The sequence below is a fragment of the Pygocentrus nattereri genome, chromosome 16, assembly GCF_015220715.1.
Source record: "Pygocentrus nattereri isolate fPygNat1 chromosome 16, fPygNat1.pri, whole genome shotgun sequence".
Taxonomy (NCBI): domain Eukaryota; kingdom Metazoa; phylum Chordata; class Actinopteri; order Characiformes; family Serrasalmidae; genus Pygocentrus; species Pygocentrus nattereri.
Genome location: NC_051226.1, coordinates 17,698,672 through 17,713,881, shown reverse-complemented (window position 1 = coordinate 17,713,881; position 15,210 = coordinate 17,698,672). Strand labels below are relative to the sequence as shown.

The 15,210-nt window shown below is 39.3% G+C and overlaps 2 protein-coding genes across 4 annotated transcripts in view; both read right to left on the bottom strand.

Annotated features, from left to right (window-relative positions):
• ddx10 (DEAD (Asp-Glu-Ala-Asp) box polypeptide 10) overlaps positions 1-8,837 on the bottom strand; it is a 30,787-nt gene extending 21,950 nt beyond the window's left edge. For both annotated transcript variants that reach the window (XM_017698564.2, XM_017698565.2), the window contains exons 1-9: positions 8,528-8,837; positions 5,213-5,273; positions 4,990-5,120; positions 4,650-4,808; positions 4,397-4,517; positions 3,303-3,492; positions 2,908-3,034; positions 1,637-1,799; positions 685-769 (exon numbers count right to left, since the gene is read on the bottom strand). In XM_017698564.2, the coding sequence (XP_017554053.1) occupies positions 685-769; positions 1,637-1,799; positions 2,908-3,034; positions 3,303-3,492; positions 4,397-4,517; positions 4,650-4,808; positions 4,990-5,120; positions 5,213-5,273; positions 8,528-8,704 (1,214 nt within the window). In that variant the 5' untranslated portion in view covers positions 8,705-8,837. The remainder of the gene's footprint in view (positions 1-684; positions 770-1,636; positions 1,800-2,907; positions 3,035-3,302; positions 3,493-4,396; positions 4,518-4,649; positions 4,809-4,989; positions 5,121-5,212; positions 5,274-8,527) is intronic.
• Positions 8,838-9,190: 353 nt separating this feature from the next.
• dixdc1b (DIX domain containing 1b) overlaps positions 9,191-15,210 on the bottom strand; it is a 32,315-nt gene continuing 26,295 nt past the window's right edge. For both annotated transcript variants that reach the window (XM_017698563.2, XM_017698562.2), the window contains 6 exons: positions 14,224-14,385; positions 14,037-14,103; positions 12,619-12,727; positions 12,357-12,465; positions 12,005-12,084; positions 9,191-10,815 (listed from right to left, as the gene is read on the bottom strand). In XM_017698563.2, coding sequence (XP_017554052.1) covers positions 10,809-10,815; positions 12,005-12,084; positions 12,357-12,465; positions 12,619-12,727; positions 14,037-14,103; positions 14,224-14,385 — 534 coding nt within the window. In that variant the 3' untranslated portion in view covers positions 9,191-10,808. The remainder of the gene's footprint in view (positions 10,816-12,004; positions 12,085-12,356; positions 12,466-12,618; positions 12,728-14,036; positions 14,104-14,223; positions 14,386-15,210) is intronic.

The following is a 15,210-nucleotide window of genomic DNA, read 5'->3' as shown; positions in this document are numbered from 1 at the left end:
ACAGATATGTACAATAGCACGAGTCTTGCTATGTCAAGTACATGTAAATACAGTAAGTGATACTAGGAACACTACAGTAACACCAGCCAAACATGACAGTAGTAATGTTATTGTGTGAGGATGCTGTCAGGACCTGTCATAAATCAAAAGAGTTATGAAATTGTTCTGTTTCAGAGGATTCTTATGGAGACAATCTGACAATGAAATCAGAAGATGAAGTATATTTAGGTCATGCATCAAGGAAAGAATCCACAATGCAAAACAAGGTCCACATCAGGATTAAAATAGGCAAAAACAAAACTTTGGGAGTTTCTAGATCTAAACTCAAAATACTGTGGCAGGACATGAAACAAGAAGTTAATGTAAATAAATAAATAAATAAATAAATAAAGTTTTCCTTTTTGTGGGACATTATGTGAGACACTCAGATTATGGGTATTTTTTCTTTCTGTAGCACAAATAAAACAGCAGTGCTCTAGGTGAAAGGGAATAAACACTAAATGCACAGTGTCTGCAGAACTGAGTGATTATTGACTGTAGCTGTGGTACTGTACATAGGACAAATACAGCACTGAAGATGCCTGAAGTGGGATTATAAAGAAATAAACAACACTGCCATCTACTGGGGCTCATTTAAGGTGTGTTAATATCAGCACATGACTAAATACAACATATGTATAATACCTGGCTGTCCTCCCCACTCTGTGGATGTATGTGTTGGCATCCTCTGGACAGTCAAACTGCACCACCCAGTTCACAGCAGGAAAATCTACAAATAGATTAAACCCTGATTAATAACTTAGCAAAGCATAAACCACAAATTCATTTGAAAAGCAGGGTCTTAGACCTCTGTACCTCAGCTGGATGCTTGCAGTCATATCAAATCAACTGTCATTTTCTCTCTATTTTCATTGTTTACACAATTTGACAAAAAGGCATCTGCCTTTCACACTGTGTAAAAATTAATGAATACTAGACAAATAGAATTAGTCAAAAATGGTAATTCTCATTTCCAAAATAAGTGAGTCAGTGATTAGTGAATTTACTTTGACATGTATTAAATAGGAAACTATTAAAAAATGCAAAAAGTTGAGGTAAGAGAATTTTCACTGCTGTGCTTGGAGACTGAGGAGTTCAATGAAAACTTTGTCATTACGCTTAATAAAGCACCACATTTTCAATGTTCTCAACTTTCTGGACAGCAGACAGGCCAGTTGCACCCTCTAACTATGCAGCCATGTTGTAGTAACACATGCAGAATGATTCTTGCTAGTGATATTGAAATAAGCATGGACTAAATAGTCCCTACCTCAACGTTTTTTGGAATACATTGCAGGCATTAGATTCAGAATGAGCATACATTTACAAAAACAATCAAGTTAATAAGGTTAAACATTTAATATTTTGTCTTTTCAACTACAGGTCAAAGCGGACTTCCAAATCACTGCTTTTTGTTGTTTTTTCCTCCATTTGTCATACTGTCCCAACTTTTTTTTTGGAGTAAAACATACTTAAAACTAATTAAACAATAGCTAAAATAAACGTTAAGAATGTTTTTCCTTCTCCTGCCAAGTTAATATTTTGAAGAGGTTTTGGTAGCAGAGAAATGGAACATGGATGAAAGAGCTTTAGCTACCGAGGCCTCTTGCAGCAATGTCTGTAGCAAAGAGCACAGCAGCTTTCTTGCGGACAAACTCATTATAGACCTCCACCCTCTTCATCTGCTGCTGCTTTCCATGCAGGGCAAGCACTGAGATGCCTGGCCGCAGTCGACAGAAGACACGGAACAGGTACTGCACCTGGACAAAACGCACAGTCACACAAGGTCACACTCACTGACTAAAGAAGAAGCTGGTGGCAGATATTATTAATGCAGTGCAATTCAGTTCAACTCATTTTTATTTATGTAGGAGTTTTTACAGAAACTTTACAGAAATCTGTGTTCAAATTCCTAATGAACAAGCTGCAGGTTACACTTTTCTTGGGGGTTCATGCTGCTTCCATCTAAAACAGCACTGCAAATGTCAATCAGCTCTGACAGCTAGTTCTTATTTTAATAATTATGAGCAGAAAAATTAACTACTACTGTTTACTAGCCAAAAAAAAATTGCTATTTGTTCACGTCATGTGAAATCATACAGTTCAGGCACTCAGCATTCTCTCTTCTATTACAAATGTCACTGAAGGCCTGCCTTTTCTTTGATGTGATTGGTCAGCGTTGAAAAAAACAACAAAAACAAAACAAAAAAAAAAAAACACTTCAGCTCTGCTAGACAGGAGTACTAAGACACTTCAAATTAAACTTATTTTTAACTCAAGTCATCTGGAGCAACTAACATAAAAATGGCCATGCAGGGTGCGTAAAACATGAAGTGGCCAGTGTGTAAAAACATAGCGAACAAAGAATTTCTATCCCACTGAAAATAATTGGAAATTGGAAGAAATGAGTATGAGTCCTACTTAAGAGCATGAGGGAAAACACTGAGAACCACCAAGACTCAAAAGGGAAACTAATGCACCGGGACAGCACAAACAATTTAAAAAATTTAGAAATGGAAATACTCACATCAGACAGAACAGATAAACTATTGGCATTAGTCATTATGCTATCAAAAATTGTTAAAATAAAAAACAAAACAAAAAAGGGTAGATCAGCAACAGTGCTCAATAAATGCAGAGTGCTGGATGAGAACCTAGTAGTGAGATACTTAATATAGTGTAATGTCCTGAAACAGCTTAGTTTTCATGCAGGGATTAGAAGTCATGAAGCAAAATACTTACTATACCAGATGTTCAAGGGAGAATGACGACTGTAGTCACAATTTCCCTAGAACTATAACTGGTCAATACGTAAACACACAACTTCAAATGCTGTCACAAAAAAGCAGGAGACGTGTGAACACCTACCTCTTTGCAGCAAGCGAAAAAGACAATAATCTTTTTCTGCAGATGACTCCTCAAAAATGAGAAGAGCATGTTGACCTTCTGATGCAGCTCACACACCACATAGCTCTGTTCCAGAGTAGCAGGAGTGCTGAAAAGAACATCAACAGAACAGAAGTCCACTTTCAAAAATTCTAAATACTCAACATCATGCAGAAAAAAAAAAAACAGAAAGAAAGAAAGAAAGCGCCTCCTGCAGTGATTTATGACCAGATATCAGGAGCAAGAACAACAATAAACTACACAACACCCCACAGGGCAAGAGACATGGCCTCCAGCCCTAGAGAGAAGCAGAACTTATCTGAAAAAAAGAGCAAGTCCTACCAAGCCTGTAGTGAACAGTGGTATGGTGGTCCTACCTGAACTTAGCCTGCTCATGAACCCAGACATACTCAGGGTTCTTCAGGCTGAGTCTGGCCAGGTCTTTAACAGATTTGGTTTGTGTGGCAGAGAAGAGCAGCGTCTGTCTGGTTTTGGGAAGGTTCTCTACGATTGCATTGACTGTGTCAGCAAAGCCCATATCCAAAATTCTGTCTGCTTCATCCAACACTGTCAAAGGAAAAACACATACATATAGCAGCTTTAACATACACAATGTAAATTTCTTTTGAAGCCTACGATAGGACATTTCATCTAAATGAAAAGAAATGAACTGCTTGTGTATGACAAACTCAGTTCATTTTTGGTCTGTTGATGTAATCAATGAAGTTTATGAATTTAAACTAATTTACAGACTTCAGCACTATCCAAACACGGTTGGTTTTACATTGTTACATGGAGTAATGTTATTTTAGCATAAGATGCATATAACGTTTGAGAATGATTCACAATGGTTAAGAAATGTGGGTATAAAGTGATGGGAGCGCCAACTTGATTGGCACACTGTCATCTAAGCAAGAGTTCCACAATATGCTTGGCTGCTAGCAAGCAGAAAACACATCTAAACATTTAATTGATTCATTAATTTACCCTATCCATCTACTTCTCATTACCATTGTCACAAGCTTGGGTATTTTACAGGCAACAGTCAACTTTCTTTTATGGTTAATAAATGTTCGGGTGGTACACTTGTGGTATGACAGTAGATACTGGCTTGATCTGGACAGAGAACAGAAGCAAATGCTTCATCACGTGCCTCCACATTCAAGAACTCAAACATGAAAACTTATGTAAACAGTATGTGATGGAATATGGCAACTTGTAGGGGGTTAATATAAGCAGGGTTATTTCTATGGTTTATAGCAAGTAAAAGCCTCCAGAATGTTTAATGACACCAGAGTGCGCAGTCCATAAAAAGTACTGCCATGGCAGATTCAGACAGGACTGAAATCTCTGAGAAACTTTGGTAATACTGACATACTGACCCAACTTTCCATTTAAAACTAATCTCCTCAGAGTCATACTTTGATCCCTAATTTGCTGGTGACACCAAGTAGGTGCCTACAACATTTACCAAGCATGTGCAGGTCTGAGGCATGGAAGGAGGAATTCTCATCCATGTGCTGCAGCAGACGCCCTGGTGTGCAGATGATTATATTAGTACGGTGGATCTTCAGCGACTCATCCTTCAGGTCCTGAAACCAGGCATAAAGCAAGTCGCTCATGAAACATATTCCAGGTTTCTACGTGAGTTTTTACAGACCAAAATAAATGGGGAAATGCATGGACATCAATCACAAATAGAGAATGCTGAACCAAAGACATACCTTTCCACCAATCACAAGACCAGCTGAGAAATCATGGTTCTTGCCCACTTTCCTCAGCACCTCAAATGTCTGGTATGCTAGCTCACGAGTAGGAGAGATAATAAGAGCACCAAGACCATCCACTGCTGTCCACTGCTGACGGTATAAACACTCCAAGACCTAGAAGAAACGGTACAACGAAGGGTATAAGATACTGTAGCACCTGGACTAAACTGATGTCGTAGCTCCTCAGCAGCGTAACGCACAGACTGTGCCTGAGGCTTCTTCACATTGTACTGTTGCAGTGGATGTGACCCACTATGTTGCTGCTGTTATCTTTGCTTTAATGGTGATTACTCACCGGAATGAGAAAAGCCAGAGTTTTTCCAGAACCAGTTTTTGCAGCACCCAGAACATCTTTTCCTTGCAGAGCAAAGCCAATTGTCTGTTTTTGGATCTCTGTGGGCTGCCGATACTGAGACTCAAGTAGGGCTGAAGAAAACAGAAAAGGCACATTTCCATACTGCCTGTATACACCTGCTAAATTGTTATGCTATAAATAAAATTTAAGGATAAAATGATACCTCTCAGCGTCTTCTGTGAGAGTGGAAAGTCTGAGAACTTTATTACCTCTTTTGGATTTATCTGTGAGACAGAAAAAACGGATTTCAGTTCATTTTTTGAGTGATGTGAAGCAAAAAATGAGCAGCTTTTATTTTAACAAATAACAAAAGCAGATGGTCTATAATCAGTGGTTGTATAACATGTTATTTGGTTGGTCTTGTTCTAGTGGAGACCCACAAAGAATAGAGAACAGCATAAAATAAGCTTATGATACGTTTCAAATGGGTGATTTTATTTTCAGTTTACTTGAAACATTGATTTAGTCCGCAATGTGCCTACTCACTCAAAATATAAAAAAACACCCCTGAGACAAAATGAGGACAAAAACAAAACACAGCTCTTAAATAACACAAGGCAGTAAAAAGACAGCAGCAATCGAGCTTAAGAGCTTTAGAAAAAAAAAAAACAGCAACAGAGAATAAAGAGAAACAGAAATATACGAAGTGCAGCGGTAACAGACTAATATATTAACGAAGTTATAGAGCAGCGGAGTGAGCGCAGCGGTAACAGGCTAATATATTAACGAAGTTATAGAGCAGCGGAGTGAGCGCAGCGGTAACAGGCTAATATATTAACGAAGTTATAGAGCAGCGGAGTGAGCGCAGCGATAACAGACTAATATATTAACTAAGTAATAGAGCAGCGGAGTGAGCGCAGCGGTAACAGGCTAATATATTAACGAGGTTATAGAGCAGCGGAGTGAGCGCAGCGGTAACAGACTAATATATTAACGAAGTTATAGAGCAGCGGAGTGAGCGCAGCAGTAACAGACTAATATATTAACTAAGTAATAGAGCAGCGGAGTGAGCGCAGCGGTAACAGGCTAATATATTAACGAAGTTATAGAGCAGCGGAGTGAGCGCAGCGGTAACAGGCTAATATATTAACTAAGTAATAGAGCAGCGGAGTGAGCACAGCGGTAACAGACTAATATATTAACAAAGTTATAGAGCAGCGGAGTGAGCGCAGCGGTAACAGACTAATATATTAACTAAGTAATAGAGCAGCGGAGTGAGCGCAGCGGTAACAGGCTAATATATTAACGAAGTTATAGAGCAGCGGAGTGAGCGCAGCGGTAACAGACTAATATATTAACGAAGTTATAGAGCAGCGGAGTGAGCGCAGCGGTAACAGACTAATATATTAACTAAGTAATAGAGCAGAGGAGTGAGCGCAGCGGTAACAGACTAATATATTAACTAAGTTATAGAGCAGCGGAGTGAGCGCAGCGGTAACAGGCTAATATATTAACTAAGTTATAGAGCAGCGGAGTGAGCGCAGCGGTAACAGGCTAATATATTAACGAAGTTATAGAGCAGCGGAGTGAGCGCAGCGGTAACAGACTAATATATTAACTATGTAATAGAGCAGCGGAGTGAGCGCAGCGGTAACAGGCTAATATATTAACGAAGTTATAGAGCAGCGGAGTGAGCGCAGCGGTAACAGACTAATATATTAACTAAGTTATAGAGCAGCGGAGTGAGCGCAGCGGTAACAGGCTAATATATTAACGAAGTTATAGAGCAGCGGAGTGAGCGCAGCGGTAACAGACTAATATATTAACTAAGTTATAGAGCAGCGGAGTGAGCGCAGCGGTAACAGACTAATATATTAACTAAGTAATAGAGCAGCGGAGTGAGCGCAGCGGTAACAGACTAATATATTAACAAAGTTATAGAGCAGCGGAGTGAGCGCAGCGGTAACAGACTAATATATTAACGAAGTTATAGAGCAGCGGAGTGAGCGCAGCGGTAACAGACTAATATATTAACTAAGTTATAGAGCAGCGGAGTGAGCGCAGCGGTAACAGACTAATATATTAACTAAGTTATAGAGCAGCGGAGTGAGCGCAGCGGTAACAGGCTAATATATTAACTAAGTTATAGAGCAGCGGAGTGAGCGCAGCGGTAACAGGCTAATATATTAACGAAGTTATAGAGCAGCGGAGTGAGCGCAGCGGTAACAGACTAATATATTAACTATGTAATAGAGCAGCGGAGTGAGCGCAGCGGTAACAGGCTAATATATTAACGAAGTTATAGAGCAGCGGAGTGAGCGCAGCGGTAACAGACTAATATATTAACTAAGTTATAGAGCAGCGGAGTGAGCGCAGCGGTAACAGGCTAATATATTAACGAAGTTATAGAGCAGCGGAGTGAGCGCAGCGGTAACAGACTAATATATTAACGAAGTTATAGAGCAGCGGAGTGAGCGCAGCGGCAACAGACTAATATATTAACTAAGTAATAGAGCAGCGGAGTGAGCGCAGCGGTAACAGACTAATATATTAACGAAGTTATAGAGCAGCGGAGTGAGCGCAGCGGTAACAGACTAATATATTAACTAAGTTATAGAGCAGCGGAGTGAGCGCAGCGGTAACAGACTAATATATTAACTAAGTTATAGAGCAGCGGAGTGAGCGCAGCGGTAACAGGCTAATATATTAACTAAGTTATAGAGCAGCGGAGTGAGCGCAGCGGTAACAGGCTAATATATTAACGAAGTTATAGAGCAGCGGAGTGAGCGCAGCGGTAACAGACTAATATATTAACTATGTAATAGAGCAGCGGAGTGAGCGCAGCGGTAACAGGCTAATATATTAACGAAGTTATAGAGCAGCGGAGTGAGCGCAGCGGTAACAGACTAATATATTAACTAAGTAATAGAGCAGCGGAGTGAGCGCAGCGGTAACAGACTAATATATTAACGAAGTTATAGAGCAGCGGAGTGAGCGCAGCGGTAACAGACTAATATATTAACGAAGTTATAGAGCAGCGGAGTGAGCGCAGCGGCAACAGACTAATATATTAACTAAGTAATAGAGCAGCGGAGTGAGCGCAGCGGTAACAGACTAATATATTAACGAAGTTATAGAGCAGCGGAGTGAGCGCAGCGGCAACAGACTAATATATTAACTAAGTAATAGAGCAGCGGAGTGAGCGCAGCGGCAACAGACTAATATATTAACTAAGTAATAGAGCAGCGGAGTGAGCGCAGCGGTAACAGACTAATATATTAACGAAGTTATAGAGCAGCGGAGTGAGCGCAGCGGTAACAGACTAATATATTAACTAAGTAATAGAGCAGAGGAGTGAGCGCAGCGGTAACAGTAGGAGAATCTGCAGCAGTGGTAGAGGAATACAGTAGTAAGTGCAGTGGTGACTAATAACTTGATAAAGTAGTACAGTAGTGTCAATAACCCAGTAACAGACAGATAAGCAGTGCACTGGACGAGTGCAGCGATGATATATTAGTACAGTAACAGATCTACTTACCTGTCCGTATCTGCCCACCAGCTTCTCGATGTTTTCTCTTTCTATCTCCCACTCGCGTTTCTTTTTGGGTGGCTTCGTTCGTTTTTTGGTTTTGTCATGTTTCTTTTTCCACTTCTCAAAATTCCTAACTGGATCTTCGTCGTTTGTTTTCTTCTCTTTTCCCTTTTTAACGCGCATTTTTCCCGTAACGTGTTTAAAAACGCATTCACCCAACACTCTTCACAGCGAGCAACGTGTGCGACGCACGTTCTCTTCCTCGTGAACTCCGAGCTACAAGAAGGCTCACGGCACGTTGGCGCCCACTACCGGACTGGAGTAAAACCCCGCTTTACCTAACGCCCCACAGCGCAACACCACTTCTCAACCTATCAGGGGCAAATCATCACAATCCGGGAAGTTCTGCCACAAAAGATAAAAGTCTCCCCATTAGGTCTGAAAAAGTGAGCTCGGAGCTTATTATATAATTGCTCGCTCGATTATAAGGTGCTCTTTCACACAGATGGAACTTTTATAGCCAAAAGGTCTTTCACTTTAATACTCTTGATTGTAATCCTTAAACAAATATTTTTGATTGTATGCTGCAAATGTGCTGCTGTTAAGTTGACCAAAATATCTACTTTGCTCATTGTCATGGAGCGAGCACAATAAAACCATGCAAACACCTTTATATTCAAATTGTTTATTTGCAAAACAAATAACAATTCAATCCTTATAGCCACTAACAGGAAAAGTGACACTGCTGAGGTTTCAAGCGCAATATTGAACAGGACATTAGGTCATGAGCACATTTTTCATGAAAGCAAGCACTTCTTTAAGACATTGTTCAGAATTCATAGAACACTGATAAAATAAAAGCCTCATGCCTCTTTCTGAAGAAAAAAAAACTACATTTTAAATACATATTTAAAAAAGCAACACCCAAATCTCATTTTCATGACCTTTCTTCAGTTAAGGTACAGTACAGTGCAGGCACGCTCCGGTTCTTCTCTGTAAACTCCACTGACTGTGGTTTTTCAAATGAATGCTGCAGTGCTACAGTTCTCAACAGTTGCTCATATACACATAACTTAAAATACGAATCAGTCATGACTTCAGCAAAGTTAAATGCATTGTGCTAGAGATCACAGACCGCGCTACAGATCTCTGCTTTGTTCACTGCCTAACGTAAGTCAGAAGTACTGAAATTTTATACTTTATTAGTGCCTTGAGGACATCTCAATTCACACATATATCAGGAAACAACTGAATGTTGTCTTCTGAAGGTTATTACGAAATCATTTTGGTCCTGTAAACTCACAGTGCCTGAAATGTGCAATGAAACTATAGACATAAAGCTATTCATAATCAACTGCTGAGTTAGAAAGACACTAAGAGAACCTGTACCAATATTGAGTACAAGTGTTTATGAGATAATGGTCCAGACAACCCAACCAAAGTTAACTGACAAACCGTAAGAGAGACAAACTGCTGTTAGGGGCCTGGCCTTCACTGAAGACATCAAAAACCCTCCACCATGCATGCAACTTTAAATGCTAGGATTACAGGTTTAGCCGACATCACATTATTTGTAGTAATCCTTCGATGCTTTTGTGCTGGGAGGCAGCAGGGTGCACTTGATAACTCTTACAATATGTCTACAGTGTGAATAATCATAGTATGTCAACTGAATCTTAAAAAGGAAGTCATATATCAAGGCAGAGGCACACTGCACAATCCCTCTTATAATTTTTCCGAACATCCACAACATTCTGCTCACTTACTCTATACCTCGTGATACCACACACATAGCTGTTTGTAAATCGTCCAATCTCTTTCCACTGCAACAACAAAAAAGTAGCATATCAAAACTCTGGCAGTTCCCATTTGTAAAAAAGGAACTCTAAGACATAAAGCTCTTCGTAATTCCAAACAAAAGGTTCCTGTAGTCACAGTGAAACACTTGTTTGACACGCTGTTCTGAAAGTGTCAGCTGGGAATATGGATGTCAGTACTATGGCAACCTGTTTGGGAGAGGCTCCTCTGCTTAGCCACCAGCAAGCGGCAAAGTCTTTTTGCTGATATAAAGACACAAAACGGAGACGGAGGACTTCTTGCCACGTAATTACCCCCCTGGTTCCTTTCCCTAGTTCTGCTCTTCCTTGACACACAGTAAAGGCCAAGATAGAGCTCAGCATCTGTACATCTGACACAAGCACATTCATTTTGGCAGTTTGGCACAGTTCCAACATCTGTTCACATCTCCACCAAATCCCAGTGTGCCTCCCTTTCCTCAGGCATCCAATTAGATCCTGTGAGGAGAGAAACAGAGAGAGTGTAAGCTGGTGTGAAGACATGAAACAGTACAGTACACTGGTTTGCCAACAATGGTACATGTATGGGCCACTTTATCACCTTATAGTTGATCACTTTATATCATGCACAGTTTGTGTTAGTCATTCTCTAATCCTTTAAAATGACCAGTTTCTCACCACATATTTTGGTTGGTGGACTATTCTGTGATAGAGACTGAAAATAGATGGGCTAAGATTAGTAATTATATTACTAGAAAGTGTACCTACCAGTGCCTCCCAAAAGTACTTGAACACAAACCATTCAAAACACTAATAAACCTCAATGAAGTTATTTATGCTACTTTATACAATGTTTAACAAAATGATATTTGTTCCAGAGGAAAACATCCCTATCAACACAACATCTAACTGAAATTCTGGTGTGGAGAAAGTCTGGAGAAAAAAAAAATCCAACCAAGCATACTGTAAAGCACAGAGGTGGAAACCTCAAAATCTGGTGCTGTTTTTCTCAGAAAAGTGTTGGTGAGCTTGCGCTCATTGATGGGATCAAAAAGTATACAAAGGCATTTTGGATACAAACACGCATAAGTCCACAAAAGTAGCCGTTTGAACGATAATCTAAAACTCACCAGTCACCTTTTGAAAAAATATGTTGCCAAAAAGAAAATTACAGGAATGGTCCATTTAAAATAAACTGAACTCGGTTTGACCTTGTGTTGCCTAACACAATGAACTAAATTCATTTTTAGGTATGATGCAAATTTACAAAATATTATCTGAGGCCACTGTAAGTGCACTTGGTACAATGACCAAATCAATAAACCAAGCTACAAATGTATTGTTAACAGTACATTGCTTTGTTAATTATGCAGCAATGGGCTAACACTGGGCTAAGAACACTGATGCCCTCTACAGCAAGGGCCACAGTCGTCTCTATTTTTCTTCAACATCTGCCGGACTACACTCAGGATTTTCTATGAGTCTGTGGTGGCGAGTGATATCCTCTATGCTGTTGCATGCTGGGAAAGCAGGCTGAGGGTGGCAGCCGTATTCTGAATCTGGTATACTGAATCTGAATCTGAATACCTCCTCCTGTTTGAAATGTTAACATGGCCTTTCTTCACAACAGAGATATTTGTGTGCATTTTTTTTTTTTTTTTTACAGAGGCATGTTTATGCACCTTACCTCCCCTCCCCATGATCCTCCTCCACCCAGGCCACAATCTTGCCTTCCCAGCCTGGCACTACTGCTTCATCCTGGAATACCTACAAAAAGCAAGCAGTCAGCCCTTACAATTCATTCACTGCTTCACTGCGCTGTGCTACTGAACAGCAATCCTGCTGCAATGCTTGCTACATCACTGCTATCAAAGCAAAACAGTCAAGCAATCAGCTTTTCTGCAGTTTGAACTCTGCTGATGAAGTAGACAAATTAAGACAAGTTAAAACTACAGTGTCAACAGCATAAGGCTCAAGAGTAAAGAACTGCTGTGAATGATTTTTCTAGTAAAAAGTGACATTAAGTGACATTAGCATACCTCCTCTTTCACAGTGCCAAATTCAGGGTCCAGGGCTTTAAAATGATACCTGTAACTGCCCTCTCGGTCTATAGCCACCTTGAAGTCCCAAAGCGTAACCTCTCCTAACCTGCCACCACCACAAACACATACAATTAATATATTACAACAATCACATACTGAAACAGTATGTACTGGATATTAAATCTACAATTTGATAGTTCTGGCTTTTTCTCTTGACAAAAACTACAACATATGTCACAAGATGCAGTGATAAACTGACCTCTTCGGGATGTTGATCATGAAGGGGGTTAGAGAACGGTCTGTGAAGTAGAGGACCTTGGTGCAGGCTGAAGAGTTGAGCACAGGGCTGCTGTGAGAGTGGGACATTTCTGCAGCAAAGCAACACAGATAGTCTGATAGTCCTGTCAGCCTGTCTCAGAAATTAACTTCAAGTTTTCTTCTTTTTTTTCCAAATATTTGAAAAAATTCAAACTATACATTTAAAATATATTTTTTTAGATGCAAAAAACATCTCATATCTACAAGGGCATGCTCAGCAAAATATCACACATACACAAAAGGATTTTGCACAAGATGGTTACTGGAGAAAAAACTAGAATTTATTAGACAAATTTTTGATAACATTCTTGAGAATAACTTCTCCATATAATGCCCCCCACATAAATAATATCACTATCAGTAATAGTCACTGTGAGGTAAAACAGAGAGAGGCTGTCTGAAGGCATGCACATGCATAATGAGTTGTAGCAAAGGCCATTAGATGGGATCAGAAATTCCACTCAAAAAATTTCCACTTGTATGTTTGTCACATATAAAATTTTAAATATATTGCTTAAAAATACTCTACTAAGAAAATAAGTAGAATACACAACTCATAGCAAGACTGTTAAAAAAGGTAAGGACATTCATAAAATCCTCATAGCACTGATATCCTATTATTCTCATTATCAGCTAAAGAGCGTAGCTGTTCTGAAAAACGTGAGCATACCAATAGTAGTGAAAGTAAAATTCTAAGTAACTGGTGCAGGTGGCTGCAGTGGTTGTGCAGTAGTTTAGCCACTACCTTATATTCATACATATTCCTTCAGATGTTCTGCCATCTAAAGCAATTCAATTGGTTACCTGAGATGAGAATATATTTCTGCCTATTAGTGCTCATAAACAGGTTTTGTTCAGAATGTCTAAATGCTAAAAAGCTGCCAAAAGTTTGCAAAAATACCTTCAAATAATTCTGATTAAAGCCAAAGTTATTGTTATTTTGTTTATCTATGGTCAGCTATGACATGCTCTTCCATCCGTTTGGTAGTCGTCATATATGATAATGTTAGTAACTAATAGGCCATACTAGGAACCACGGAACAGTTTGCTTTAAGCATTCCAACAGAATTTCTACATTCTGCATTTTTAAATTTAATTTATTAATATATTTATTAATGCTCAATGCTGTTAATTTTGATAGCCCTACACTCTACCATTTGTGCTTCAGAAACAGAAGGAAACCATACTAGTCATTCTACAGAGCAAACCTCTAAGAAATATTGATTTGGCATTCATGAAAAGCAGAAATAAAAAAATAAGTAATTCTAAACCTTAACTCCTTCATTAGCATTGCATTTTCTATCTAACCCAGTCAGTCAAGGTCACTGGTACAGCACTAAGTATAAGAGAAAGTCTTACTGGTGCTGGGTGGCCAGGAGTCCCTGTCTATGTGAGTGGCCTTGTGTGCTGGAGATTTCACCCTCACCTGCAAAGGGTTAAAAGGCTTCCTTAAGTCCAGCTTTGAGACAGAACTAATTAAGATGTTATCAGGCTGGTTCATGAGGCACTGTGTACACAATGTCTGTAAACATTGCTGCTCCCCCACCTTCTGCTCCTGCCTGTGATGCGTGTCCAGTGTGTAGAGGCGGTCCATAAGGCTGGCCACGCCCTGTTCCAGCGTGTCCAGGGTGTGATGTTGAGGGTCGTGACCGGCAAAGCTGTTCCTCAGGCTGCGTAGAGCATCTCGCACCAACTGCAGCTCCTCTGCCTGACAGAAAAATGATTAACGGCCATTAGTGCTGGCCCAAACAATTTGAATACTTGTTTTGGTTTCCAAATGAGTACACAAAATACTCATGCTCAAAATTACACTTAAATACAATAATATTTATGTTCAAGTAAAAAAGACAATTAAGAATGTTTGTTACTGCAGTTAAAAATATACATGGTTAGCAGTAACAATGTTTTTATAATTTGACCAGCTTCATGCTGCTATAGAGACATTATTGTAGCTATTATGAGATGCTAAAGGCAATAAATAAAATATAATTTTATTTTTCATTAATATAGTTAGTTTTAAGTCATTTGAGGTAGTTGCTTTTAGTTATTTTATTGTGTTATTTTATTTGGCTGGTTCACTTTTTTTTTTTTTAAATCATGGAAACAGCAGTAAGGGTGACAGGCAGGCTGAGTTGCTCTTCAAAGTTTACACTGTCTTATGGAAAGTGGTGCATTCTGTTGTGCCCAAAGATTATGTGCCAAGCATTTATGATGTATGTATGATGTAAACCAGCTATGATTTATTTATTTTTAATATTCAATATACTTTATCAATACCTGTTCTTTTTAAACACTGTTTCTGATTAAATGTCTCCAAGAAAATAAGACAAAACTTCTCAATACTAAAACAGAGAATTCATTAACAATGTAAACTTATTTGGGCTAGCCCTACAACACCTACACCTACTGTAAAGTCCCTCAACACACATCTTTACCCCTTGGTAATAATACTGTAAGTGAATGTTTGAGTTTACATATTTGCCCACTGAAGCACATGGAGCTCAACTACTGAAAAAATAAACAAGCACATTTG